Below are 13,397 nucleotides of genomic sequence, written 5' to 3'. Positions count from 1 at the left end.
ACGCTGACTTCAGGGTCCTACATACTTCTCTACGCTGACTTCAGGGTCTCATATAATTCTCTACGCTGACTTCAGGGTCCCGTATAATTCTCCACGCTGACTTAAGGGTCCCGTATAATTCTCTACGCTGACTTCAGGGTCCCACATAATTCTCTACGTTGACTTCAGGGTCCCACATAATTCTCTACGCTGACTTTAGGGTCCCGTATAATTCTCTACGTTGACTTCAGGGACACATATATAATATCTACGCTGACTTCAGGGTCCCGTATAATTCTCTACGTTGACTTCAGGGTCCCACATAATTATCTACGCCGACTTCAGGGTCCAACAACATCTGCTTACGTTGATTCCAGGGTACTCGACGAAATTCGGAGCGGCCGCGTACGGAAGACCGCGTCCCCGGACGAAGACGCGAGGTACGAAGAGCCCCGCTGTGGAAGCCGGAAACTAGGCCGAGGGAGCCCCGTACAGTTCTATGTAATTATTGTAACAGAGAAAAGGAATGAATAAACTCTGCGTCTATATTTAAGCCTAGTTAAGGTTAACTCTGCGCATTATCACTGGGACTCGGGTCGGGGATTCCTCTCTGGCACCACTGTCCTGAAACAAAGAAATTTCCTGGACGACCCTGGCCAGGCCTGACTACCCGAGGCACGGCGGAACGTCACAAATTCGTGGATGCTTTCAAACGTAAGGTTGTCTATTGAAAATAATTATGTATTACAAACTTAATGTGCATTTAATGATACAATTTACGTTTGTTTTAATTTAATTTTGCTTACCATTTTTTATTGGATTTCCTATAAATTTATTTGATAAAAAACAAGATAACACGCTATACTCGAGTTTCTAGTTACTCAAATACTGTTATTGCGAGGGAGAAATTTCATAAATCTTTTGGCAAATCGTTAGAACATGGCAAGATAAATAATAAAATGCAAATTATCAATACATTGAATGTCGATTGAAATTGTCATGTCAAATCTATATATTTTTCTTATTTTAATATATATTATTAATATAAATTATTTTAATTACATTAGTTGACACAATTCCATTTTCTAGCTCGCTGTGATTAAACAATAAACATACATTAAGGAACTTTAGAAGCCAAAATCTAGTGATTTTTTTTATTTTTTTGGAAAAAAAAAAATACATAAATTGTATATATATATTCAGAAATGTTAAAGATAAGAAAAAACATTTCATTGTTTGCAAATTATAATAATTGAAGTTTTAGCTGATCTTGTATCTCGCTCCGCTGACATGGAATTGGTGGCGATCTGACCATTTTATCTGAAATCATAAATCAACATTTTTTTATCGAGAAGTTTTTTCTGTCGTGTACTAAATATACGTATTTATGAACATTAACTATAAAATTGAGCATTCAAAAATTTCCGTTTTGAAGCAAAATTTCGATTTTTTATTTAAAAATAGTTAAAAAATTTTTTTTCATAATCTAGTACCACAGATGCAGTTTTTATGATCTTCAAATAAATCAAGGATGAACAAATCGGTTCACTAGTTTTTTGTAATCACCAGCAAATTTAAAAACATGGTTCTGAGAAAACGACGTTCAAAGTTAGCGGTCGAGGCTCACGCACCGGTCGAGCGCGCCGCTTTAAAGTCGCATAACTTCACAATTTTGAAAATAGAATTTGAAACTTCGAATTATATTCTCGAAGCATATACTATCGATTAAGACAGTAAAAAAAAATCGATTTTTGAAATGTTAAAGGAGTTCCCTTAAGACCAATTTATGAGTGCTCTGGCCGAAAGAAATCTTAAATAAAATCGCAGGGACAGGCATTTTTGTCAGCATTTTAAATTTAAGACTTTCAAATTGTAACTAAGCATCTGATAAATATATGTTTAGAAGGTATGTATGGGTATAGCTTCTGTTTGAAGGAGGATATTTTTGCGGCGGATTGAAATCCATCTAGCATTTCTCCTACTTAAGACCGTGCTTGAAAAACATGAGCACGGGCACGCTGCTGCCGTTGATTTCGCGGTATTCCACCAGGACCACAATGCCGTCGCAGTCTACCGTTTCGCCGGTGAAGAACGGCATATACTTCATGTAGTCCTTCTGGTAGAGGGTGTACGACTTTTTGTTGCTGCAGGGAAAGCACTTCTGCAGTCGGTGGTTAAGCACTACATCCACGTTCGACTCCCGAGATGATGTCTTTATCCTTATCAGCCTCCTCGGCGGAGGCATTGCCGTCCTCCAGCTTGACGTACACCTCGTAGATCACATCGCCTCATCTTGTAGGTGTCGGCGAAAATCTCGCCCCTGGTGATGTAGATCTTCATGGTGATTGAGTTGTCGGATATCGAAATATGTCGTCTAAATCGCGTGGGACAGTTTTGAGCTATATCGATAGAAATTTACAAAACAAATAAAAAAACAAAAAATATCAAAACATTTTCCAAAAGTCTGGGTGTGTTTTGAGCGTAAGAGTGAGCATGGCCACATGGGTCAACTACGAGTAACGGGTATAAAACCTTCTGAATACCGAATTAAAACACTTATTGCTCCAAAACAACGTAGGTCAACCTAAAAGAAGAAAGCGTTTTCGACGCCAACTCTATTGAAAATTATTAATTTTTTTTCATTCAAATTGCCAAAAGTTTTTGCGGCACCCAAATACAGCGAAAAACTGCCACGCTTTAGCATAGCGACAAAAAGTAATTAAAAAAGAACGCAAAACGCTTTCAAATATGAGTGTAGTAGTTTCAGCCGTCTTGTGGGCGTTAGAGCGGGCCGACACTGCACATTAATAAAAAACGACATATTTTAAAAAAGTGTGGGCTTGGCAAGTATAGACCTTTTACTTTATGAGTACCAGAAGAACACAATAAACGACATTCATTTCAACCACACCTCAAGCTTAATACAACGCAGAAATTGTAAGTTTTATTAAAAAAAAAGCAAACATATATATTCTTTAGTCATTTATAAAAACAATATTAATTTGTAATTACAATTATTAATATGTAATTACTTTTTATTAATCAGGAAGGATTATTACGCTTGTTAGATCGTAATCGCGCCAATCCTGTGCGTTCTTCTTCCTCATCGCTTGTATACTGATTAATGCTGGTTCCACTAGCACTTCCTACTCGAGCTGAAGACGTTGCCTGCATGAGTTCTTGGTCTGGTGCATTGCGGTTTTCATAAAGCAAGACTTGTAGCGTTTCTTCGTATATACGAGCTTCCGGAAATTCAACTTTGGTATGCTTTCTGTCAGTGGCATAAACTATTGAAGTGCAACATACTTCAGCTACTTTTTTGCCGTGTCCGTAAAATGACCAGCAACAGATTTCACTAGGCCCAATTACGTCTTTAATAAACAAAATTCGTTCATTAAAGCGCAAAGAAAGCTTATCAAATAGTTCAATATTTTTTAATAAGTTGTCATCTGATGTACTTGTGTATGAATACTTGTTATTCTGTCGCTGTACCACAAGAATGACAGCCGGCTTTGAAGAAACGCTTAATAAATGTTGCTCTTCTTTTTGTGAAGTTATAAGTGGAATGCGACAAATTGGCTTTGGCTCCTGATGCGCATATAGCGCCCGTTCACAAGAAATAGCTAACTCAGTAATGCAGTAGTATTTGGCTTCGGCAAGCAATTCAGCAATTTCCCTGTTAGTTTCGGGTAACGGAACAGTACCATCTCTTAAAAAATTAAGAATAATACCAAAATGATTTCCACAGCGGTCAATTAAAATCCATCCTATAAATTCGTTTATTAATATTATTTCGTTAAAGAACATATAACAAACCTTCCGAATCAGTCAGTACTTCCATTCTACCACTAAACATTGCGCTTAGCATTGTGTCATTATTTTTTGTAAGTGTCCCAATCGTGGTATAATATAAATGACCTCCAACATTTAGTTTCAAATATTGGGAGGAATGGCCCTTTAATAAAATTTTGTGGTCACCTGACATTGATTCCGACATTGATAATTTTGTTCTCTAGCTTTTAGGCTTCAGCTACCGCATTCTCATGTGTTGATCAGTCGTTCATCATTCTCATGCGTTTATGCAAATTTGCCGAAAATATTTATTGCGATTAAGAAATGGTAAAATCGTAATGTTGTTTCACTACAGTATACCTTTAATATAAGTATATATGCATTTTTTTAGCTAGCTTAATAATTTAAGAAATTATCGATATAAAAAGGATTCATCGATTTCTTACGGGACTGTTCAGTCAAGAGTGAGTCTGTACTAGAGTCTGTACTGAGTCTGTACCATAGAACAAAAGTTTTGTAAAAAAAACATTATTTTTGTGTGGCTAGATAACACAAAAATATACAAAATAGCGACAGTTTCAAACATTTTGGACATCTTTATATCTTTAATTATATTTGAAGAGAGTTTAAATATCGTGTCAAAACTCAATTATTAGAAAAATGTGTGGTTTTGTATTTATGCCCGTCACATTTTTAAAATAATGTTTTGAGGTAGCCACCGTATTTCGTAGCAAGCAGAGCATCTGGGGCACACATCGTGATTATCAAGGCAGTATACAAAAAAAAAAAATCAGTATGTAGAAATGGGATTTACCGCCTCCAAAACGAGAATTTCTCATATGTCGCACAGATTTTGGGTATATCGTTGCCTGGGAGAACAGAAGACATGCGAAAGGACCTGGCTCAAACGGAAAACGACCCAATGCTCACAGCAATCTGGACAGAATTGGAAGCCGCATATCCATATAGACCACGTCCAAGCACAAGACTGACGAGCCCCGAGGGCAAAGACATAACCGCAAGTCATCGAAAGACCCAGGCCCGGCCAACCGATTTACGCGAATATCGCAAAACAAGGGTTTCCCTTTCACGTAGAAGAAAAACCCCTCGAATTCCTGGAGATCCCTGGCTCCCTTACGTAAACTCTATGGAATGCCAACGGCGTTTCGCGACACAAGCTTGAAATGGCTCAATTTCTGCAAGACAAACATATCGATGTAATGCTCCTTTCTGAAACACATCTTACAAACAAGTACAAGTTTCAAATAAATGGTTATATATTCTACGGGACCAACCACGCTGATGGTAAAGCACATGGAGGCACTGGAGTCCTGATTAGAAACCGTAAAGACATACTTTCCGCAACGGCTTTGCGAATAACTTCTTACAGGCATCATCTTTAAATATACAGCTGGGTAACGGACAAATAACACTTGCTGCTGTATACTGCCCACCTCGCTTTACGATATCCGAAAACCAATTTTTGGATTTTTTCAACACACTAGGGGATCGCTTCATAGCTGCTGGTGACTACAATGCTAAGCATACGCACTGGGGATTCGTCATGTAACCCCTAAGGAAAAAACAATTATACAATACAATTATTAAAGTAAGCAACAAGCTTAGTTGTGCCTCTCCGGGCACACCTACATATTGGCCAGAAAAGATACCAGACTTGATTGACTTTGCTGTTACAAGAAACATCTCGTATAATCATATAAACGCCGAATTCCTTCCAGACCTATCTTCTGATCACTCGCCGGTGCTCCATAATTATCTTCAATGTCCGGATCTGAAAAATTCACCCTGTCGATTGACATCCAACAGAACTAACTGGCTAAAATACCAGAAACTCGTAAGTTCGCACATTGAACTGAACCCAAGAATGATCAATAAGGCTGACATAGAAAGCACTGCTAAACTTTTGGAGTCTGTCCTTGTTGCAGCAGCCCTTGCCTCAACCCCAGAAAAACAAACTGTTCAGTATATGCAACGTAAGACAAATGTTCAAAAAGAGCAGCTTGTCTTAGAAAAGCGCAGCCTGCGACGAGAATAGCAATCTTATAGATCGCCATTTTCAAAACAAAGGCTCAAAAACGCAAGTCGTAGATTAGGAAAGGAGCTAATCAACGAGCAGGAATGCGCACAACGCCGCTACATAGAGCAATTATCACCTTTTAGCTCAAAAATACCCATTATGGAGGGCACACCCATCTCTAAGCCCCCCGGTAGAATCTGTTGTGCCAATAAGAAATTCTGCAGGTGAATGGGTCCGCAGCGATAAACATAGAGCTTCTACTTTCGCGGAGCACCTTCAAAACGTGTTTCAACCAAACCCAGCAACTAATAATTTCGTATTACAAGAGCAAACAGTTGTAAGCCAAACGACACAGGATCCAATAGAATTTCGACCAACTGAAATTGCTAAAATCATTAAGGAATTAAAACCTAATAAGAGCCCCGGCAGCGATCTAATAACACCTAAGATGATCATCGAACTTCCATTTTGTGCCGTCCAAACCATTTGCCAGTTCTTCAATGCAATAAATAGAATTGGTCATTTCCCTTCGTTATGGAAAAAGTCGATCATCATTATGATACCGAAACCGGTAAAGGATCATACATATGTTCCATCATCATACAGACCTATAAGTTTACTACCATGTATGTCAAAACTCTTCGAAAAATGTCTGCTGACCTTTGTTATACGCTATCTGCGAACTTTTAACAAAATACCGGAGCATCAATTCGGTTTTCTGGAGAAACATGGAACAATCGAACAAGTCAATCGAATCACATCTGAAATTCGAACTGCATTCGAAAAGAGAGAGTACTGCACTGCCATTTTTCTCGACGTGGCCCAAGCATTTGACAGAGTCTGGTTAGATGGCCTAATGCATAAAATTAAGTCAACACTCCCTGAATGCACCCATAAGCTTTTAAAGTCGTACCTGCTCAATAGAGTGTTCTCAGTTAGATTCGGCACTGTTACGTCTGAAGTCCACATTAAAGAAGCTGGAGTTCCTCAAGGCAGCTTACTTGGCCCAACACTATATCTACTATATACAGCCGATATACCAACAACGAGGCAGCTAACAATATTTACATTTGCCGATGACACTGCAATCCTGAGCCGCTCTAAATGTCCACGGCAAGCTACTGCACAACTGGCTCTCTACCTGGCACATATTGAGAAATGGCTATCTGACTGGCGAGTAAAAGTCAATGAACAGAAATGTAAACACGTAACTTTTACCCTCAACAGACAAGATTGCCCTTCGCTCATACTAAATAACACTCTTATTCAAAAATCAAATGAAGTTACGTATCTAGGTATTCATCTTGACAGACGACTCACTTGGCGTAGACACATCGAGGCAAAAATAACACACCTCAAACTAAAAGACAATAGCCTACATTGGCTTCTTAGTATACGCTCTCCCCTAAGACAAAAATATTAGGTCTCATTCTACAACTCCGTCCTAAAACCGACCTGGACCTATGGGGTACGCCAGTAACAGCAGCGTAAAAATCATCCAACGAGCCCAATCGAAAATCCTGAGAACCATCACTGGCGCACCGTGGTACGTTCGAACTGATAACTTACAGAGGGATTTATTCATTCTTCCGGTCAGAGATGAAATAGCCAAACAAATGGAAATATATCGCAACATACTACGTGCTCATCCGAACGGGCTTGCGAGAGACTTAACACGGCTATCTAGCCGAAACAGACTTCGGCGTAATGATATGCCAACCCAACGTTAATTATTATGGCCATACAAACTCATATCAGTTGCAATAGTGACTGGTAGCTAAGTACTTTTTAAGATTTGTAAACTTATTGTTAGTCTCATAATGAGAAGCTTATAAATAAAAGCATGAGAAGCAATAAACAAAACAACTCATAAAAAAAAAACAAACAAAAAATTCCTGGAGCAGAACGAGTGGTCGCAAACACGAATGGCTTGGGCTTAAACATGATATTCCGAGAAATACCGGATTTGAAGCAGGGAACGGCTCTGAAATGGAATTCGGCCGAGTTCAGAAATTCTTCCTGCCTAGGGGATACTTTGCGAAGCTTGTAGGTTTAGGGAACCATTCAAGGACTACATGGTCGAGATGCACCCCCTTATAAGGCCTCTGGAATACGGGAAAAAGGAAACGGTAGATTTTATTAAGGAGAACTGCGCGCCAGACCTACGAATAGCGTTGAGATCCTAACACCTGGACATCCTAGAGGCACTCTTGATCCTGGTAGACGAGTACGACGAGCTGCACAAGGAAGAGAAAGCTTTCGCGCAAGAACACAAATTTAGCCGAAACAAAGCCCACCCCGGAGCACAAGTCACGTGTAGGTGTGAGGTAGCAGACGAACAAGGCACACAGTACCATGACCAGTGGGCACAACTCTATAAAGGCCGCCAGTTACTGCTCAGAGATCCAATGGAACGACACCCGGGGGCGACTCGTTTCAAAACCAAACCCTTGCTAATCCGCAGAAAGCCCGTCGCAGGTGCGGTGGACACGGCCATTGGGCAAGAGGGTGCCGATGTGCGGAAAAGCAGGAGAATGGAATGCTGCCAGAGAACGGAAAATGGCCAGCGATCTCAGCCGCAGAGAGGCGACCAGGGGCAAGGTGCCGCCTCTCATAACTAACTGGGTCGAGGAGAAGTGTACTTTTGCAGTGGTCCAAAAAGACGGTGAACAAGACGACGTGGATAGATTTCTGGAAACTGAGCACGCGGAATTTCGCTCTATGTCCGGAACATAAAGTATAGCCGAGAACACGATAACCATGAAGGATGATAAGATCCCCAAGAATCAAAAAATTCAAGGGAAGATTAATGCAAACGTAGTCGAACTTCTCGAAATGGGACTCATAGAGCACTCATGGTGACAAAGAAAACGGGAAAATGGAGACTTTGCGTGAATTTCAGGCAGATAAACGCAAAATCCATAATGGGAAACAAATCTCAGAATGAATCAAGACGAGGGTTCACTGCATTCACGGTTCCAGGTAAAGGGCTGTTCCAGCGGCGAGTAATGCCGTTTGGATTACACTCCGCATCGACCACAACTGGTGCTGGACAAGGTGATTGGACCGGAAATGTCGCCACATGCCATTGCGTACCATGATGACATCATTATAATTGGTCGCTCCCTATATGAAAACAAAAGAAACCTTAGATTAGTATTCCGCCGATTGAACAACCCAAACCTAAGGTAAAACCCAAAATTATGTAAATTCTTAGAGCAAGAACTGTTGTACCTATTACACCGCGTCACAAGCCAACGGATGGGTACGGACCCAAACAAGGTAGCAGCTATAGCCCTGTTAGAACCACCCTCGTCGGTCCGCGAGCTAAGACAGTACCTTGGAGTTGCGTCGTGGTACCGGCGATTTGTGCCTGTCTTTGTACGCATTGTGAGGCCACTCAAGAAAATGAATGCAAGACTGGTCACAGATCCAGTCCTGGCGTGCCCCGACTTCAGAAAGATGTTCATCCTGCAAACAGACGCCAGCGACTACGGGATAGGACTCCGAAAAAGTTATTTCCTACTCTAGCCGGACCTTAGTGCTTGGCAATCGTGTGGGCAATTCGATAATTTAAGCCATTCTTGGAGGGCTACCATATTAAGGGGGTGACGGATAACATGGCACTAAAGTGGCATAACAAAGCCCGTAGGCAAGAATTGCCAGGTGGGCACTAGAGCTACAGCAATACGACATTGAGATTGTGTACAAAAAGGGAATGTAGTGACCGATGCACTAGAAAGGCAGCCACTACCAGAGTCGGTGGCCACAACACCAGAGACACTACACAGAACGCAGGAGAAAGAGGCCAAAGCATGGAAACAATATGTTGTTGGTTTTGATCAACAGATTTTCAAAATGGCCGGAGTTCGTACTTTTGCAAACAGCCACGCGGCGTTCAAGAAGTTCCTCAACGATATGGGAATAAAGCGGCAGTTATCGGTACCATACACCCCGCAGGAGAATCCGACGGAGAGAGTACAGTGAAGACAATGATAGCACAGTTCGCCGGACTGAGCGAGAGGAGTTGGGATGAAATATGACCCGAAATTATGCTGGCTGTAAATTCCAGTGTATCAGAGGCTACGGGCAACTCACCGGCGTTCTTGAAACAAGGCCGCGAGCCGAGGCTACTGGACGCACTATACGACAGAATGGAAACGCCTAGAAGGTGAAGCTGATTTTAGAAATCGTGCGGAGAAACCTGGAGAGATTTTCCCAAGACCAGGCAAGACACAACAATCTGCACAGAAGGCAATGGAAGCCAAGGATTGGTAACGTTGTTTGTGTCAAAGAACATCATTTCTCGAAAGCGGCCAAGAGATTTGCGGCCAATCTGACACGGCGGCCAAGAGATTTGCGGCCAATCTGACACCGGGGTTTGAAGTATCAGATTGTAGATTTCGTTTGGCCAGTGATCTGTAAGATCCGCCACAGAAAAGATAGAAAAGAACGCACGGTACCCATCAGCGACTTCAAGGAAAAAGGTCAGATGGAGGATGATAGCGAGAATGGGGATGCGGATCCGATGGGAGGAGACAGGGGGAATATGCATTAGAACCAACAGTACCCGAGAATGGACGGAGCCAGCATACCGTTTCAGCGTCAGGACAAAGCCGGAATTCTGCGCTCCACAAACTTACTCAAGGCGCCTCCAGAGTGAGATTCGGCGCTGTTGAACTCAGGAGCGTCGTGGGAATCCCAGGACGGCAAAAACAAGTTTATTGTCTTCCGAAGAAAGGGGGGAAGTGAGGAGTTAAAACTCCGCACAAATGCAGTAGTCTACAGCGGATAGAGGGCCTGCAAAACAAAGAGTTTGGAGAAACAGAGTCTGTAGAAAGATAGTTTGGACAACCGGAATCTATAGAGTTTGGAAAAACGATTGAAGAATGAGAGTATGGAGGAACTTAACGTCGAGAAAGAGAGTGTGGAGAGCAAGCGTGAGACGGCACGAATAAGAGCGGGACAACAGTAGAACCGAGAGTGTCGGCGTGCCGATTTAAGGAAAGAAGCGGTATAATGCTGGACTTTGGACCAGGCTAACGATAAAACCGTGGACTTGGGATCTGGAGACTGGCAAAACCAAGGAATAACGGTTAAAGGAGGCCTATATAAGCAGACCGAACGCTGGAAGCTAGACAGTCAAGGAGAACGAGAACACGAGTGAACAACGCGAAGCAACGGAATTAGCAAGGGAGCTACAGTCGTAAAAGTCAGCAATTAGCGCTACGTTCGGGAAGAGGCAAGTCTTCAAATTGAGACACAGGTAGCTTATCCATTAAGATATAGCACGGCTAGGCTGAGAGGTCTTGCTTCACTGCGAATCGATATCAGACCCTGGCGTTGGCACGGCAAGTCCGAAGGCTTTTGAACAGGCGGACGAAGACCCGGTCGATTGTGTCGGAGATTGCGTACGTTATCCAGGCGATTGCTTGGAGCGTTCGTAAGAACAAAACCGGAGCGACCTATCAGAGCAGACAAGTTGTTGTTTCATCAGGCAACTGGCGGGATTTGCTAGGACAGAGCAAGGGACAGGAGGTTGCCACTAGAAAGGTATTCGCCTTGAGAGCCCAGCACCTGTCCACCCTAGTCTGGGAACAGTAACGCTTCCCTAAGCACACAGCCCACTTCCTCACCATCCATCACGCATGGCCGCGGCAGTACCTGGGCGATCACTGAGCTAGCCGCACCTATCTCGTAGCGAATAGACCAATAAAATCAGTTCGTTACACATTGATATACATATATATATATAATGATTTTCATACCATTATTTGGCTAATGGTATGCCTTGACATGCATTAGACATTATTTGACATTACTACTTTGACTTCATTTTGCATTCATATAACTGCATTTTCGAAATTAATACTTAAGAAATAACATTTAAAACTGCTATTTGCATTTAGACCACGGTGCATTTCAGTTACGTGTCTCAGACCCCACTCTGTAGGACCCCCCCTGTCATCCCTGCTTATTAAGATGTAACCGACCCTCAAATAGAACTGTCGTAGGATCCGTTGTAGGTTCAGGAAATGTGCGTTAAGGCTGGCTGCTGGAAGGGCCAGTATCGAGTCTCCGATGAGAAAATGAGTTAGGGCCTGCGGATAAACCTTGTCAGTATTAAAAGACATAATAATAACCACGATAAACATGTCGTGGTTTTGTTCAACTAGTCGTTTCCAAGAGACATGGTTGATAAGGTATTGCATCCCGCTGTAGCCGCAACGGTTTAAGTAAGTAGCTAGTAGGTCGATGATTAATCGTCTTTTATTAAGGAGAGCTCAATTATTACAGAGCGAGGAGCGTGCTTACCTTTCGACATTCTGTGAAGCTTTTTGCGTTTTAAGAAAGTTATATTTTGCAAAAAGTTCTTGTCATATCGATAAAAATTGGCAAGTCAGAACAAAAAGAAAACGCAATAAACCAGTACCTTGACTAGCAGATGAAAACTAGAAATTTAAAAAATTTCTGGCATATCGATAATTTGAGAAATAGAAAATGGTAACTTATTTAAATATTTTGTAATTTTCTATATTTTTTTAAGATCTGTTCATACAAATTAAGATCAGTTGGTATTCGCATATATTGTCAGATTGAAGCATATACATCAGTATAGAAACTTACCAAATGCAATAGATTTAGATATGTGATCCTCTACCTAAGTCCTCTATAAATACAAATTGCGATAATCAGCTTAACGCCACCGCAAACTGGGCCAGATTCAATTTTTTTGGCATAAAGTCTAATAATTAAGCTAGAGAGTAGAATTGGTGCATGTGACATTTAAAATACATGCGTTTAACTTCAAGTCAATCGGACCTCGCCTACCCATACTGCCCATATAAGGATATAAAGGAGTAGATTTGGCATGACTATTTCTTTTTAATATAATAAATTTAAACTGAGTTTTTTATTATGTAACCATATAATATATCATTATACTATTATATTAATCATAATTTTCTACGTCCACATGCATAGAAAATAGATCACCGTGATCCGAATCCGAGTCGCTATCATCGCTTCCCAAAAAATATTCATAATTAATCGCAAAATCGTACCGATTGGGGGTTTTATTTATCCATAACGGTGTCTCTAAATCATCTGTTAATTTTATTGAAATGAGGCTGGTAACGAAAATTGAGTCGTCTTTGAGATGGGATTCGTCTTCTAGTATGTCTGCTTGTACATACTCTGCCCGGTATTACCGTATGTAATCCATAGCTTGCGATCAGTTTGACACCTGTTATATATATATATAATACCTTGACCTTCATGTTCCATTTTATTTGCAAATATTTGGATACGTGGTGTTTTTTTAACAAAAGCACTAAGTTGAGTAAAAGCTTCCCGCCAATTTTGCTAGAACAAACAGCTGATAAAACATTTGATTTTGTTATCGGAAAAAAAATGCTGGGTTGCAACTTAAATGTTTTTATATATCGTTTTGGTGTCCGCAATGTAGGCTCTTTCATAATATATAGTTAAATTCAAATTAGAATTTACAACATTTTTCGACTTTATGCCAAATAATAGGTTATCTGGCCTAGTGTGCACCGGTATAAATGTTTTTGTACACAATAAA

The 13,397-nt window shown here is 41.0% G+C and overlaps 2 protein-coding genes and 1 pseudogene across 2 annotated transcripts; all 3 read right to left on the bottom strand.

The window, feature by feature from the left end:
• Nucleotides 1–1,757: 1,757 nt before the first annotated feature.
• LOC122614873 lies at nucleotides 1,758–2,758 on the bottom strand (annotated as a pseudogene).
• Nucleotides 2,759–2,891: 133 nt separating this feature from the next.
• LOC122614870 (BTB/POZ domain-containing adapter for CUL3-mediated RhoA degradation protein 3) lies at nucleotides 2,892–4,184 on the bottom strand. Its single transcript, XM_043789571.1, has 2 exons — nucleotides 3,796–4,184; nucleotides 2,892–3,746 (listed from the first exon to the last, which is right to left on the bottom strand). Exons 1-2 carry the CDS (start codon nucleotides 3,974–3,976, stop codon nucleotides 3,022–3,024), a joined length of 906 nt encoding a protein of 301 aa, XP_043645506.1. The 5' UTR covers nucleotides 3,977–4,184; the 3' UTR covers nucleotides 2,892–3,021.
• A 7,468-nt stretch (nucleotides 4,185–11,652) lies between these two features.
• LOC122623742 lies at nucleotides 11,653–12,197 on the bottom strand. The gene is made up of 2 exons (XM_043803064.1): nucleotides 12,125–12,197; nucleotides 11,653–12,053 (listed from the first exon to the last, which is right to left on the bottom strand). Exons 1-2 carry the CDS (start codon nucleotides 12,132–12,134, stop codon nucleotides 11,653–11,655), a joined length of 411 nt encoding a protein of 136 aa, XP_043658999.1. The 5' UTR covers nucleotides 12,135–12,197.
• Between the last annotated feature and the right edge of the window lie 1,200 nt (nucleotides 12,198–13,397).

Source organism: Drosophila teissieri, chromosome 2L (assembly GCF_016746235.2).
Source record: "Drosophila teissieri strain GT53w chromosome 2L, Prin_Dtei_1.1, whole genome shotgun sequence".
Taxonomy (NCBI): Eukaryota; Metazoa; Arthropoda; class Insecta; order Diptera; family Drosophilidae; genus Drosophila; species Drosophila teissieri.
Note: the sequence above shows the minus strand (reverse complement) of the source record. Positions and strands in the feature narration are given on the sequence as shown.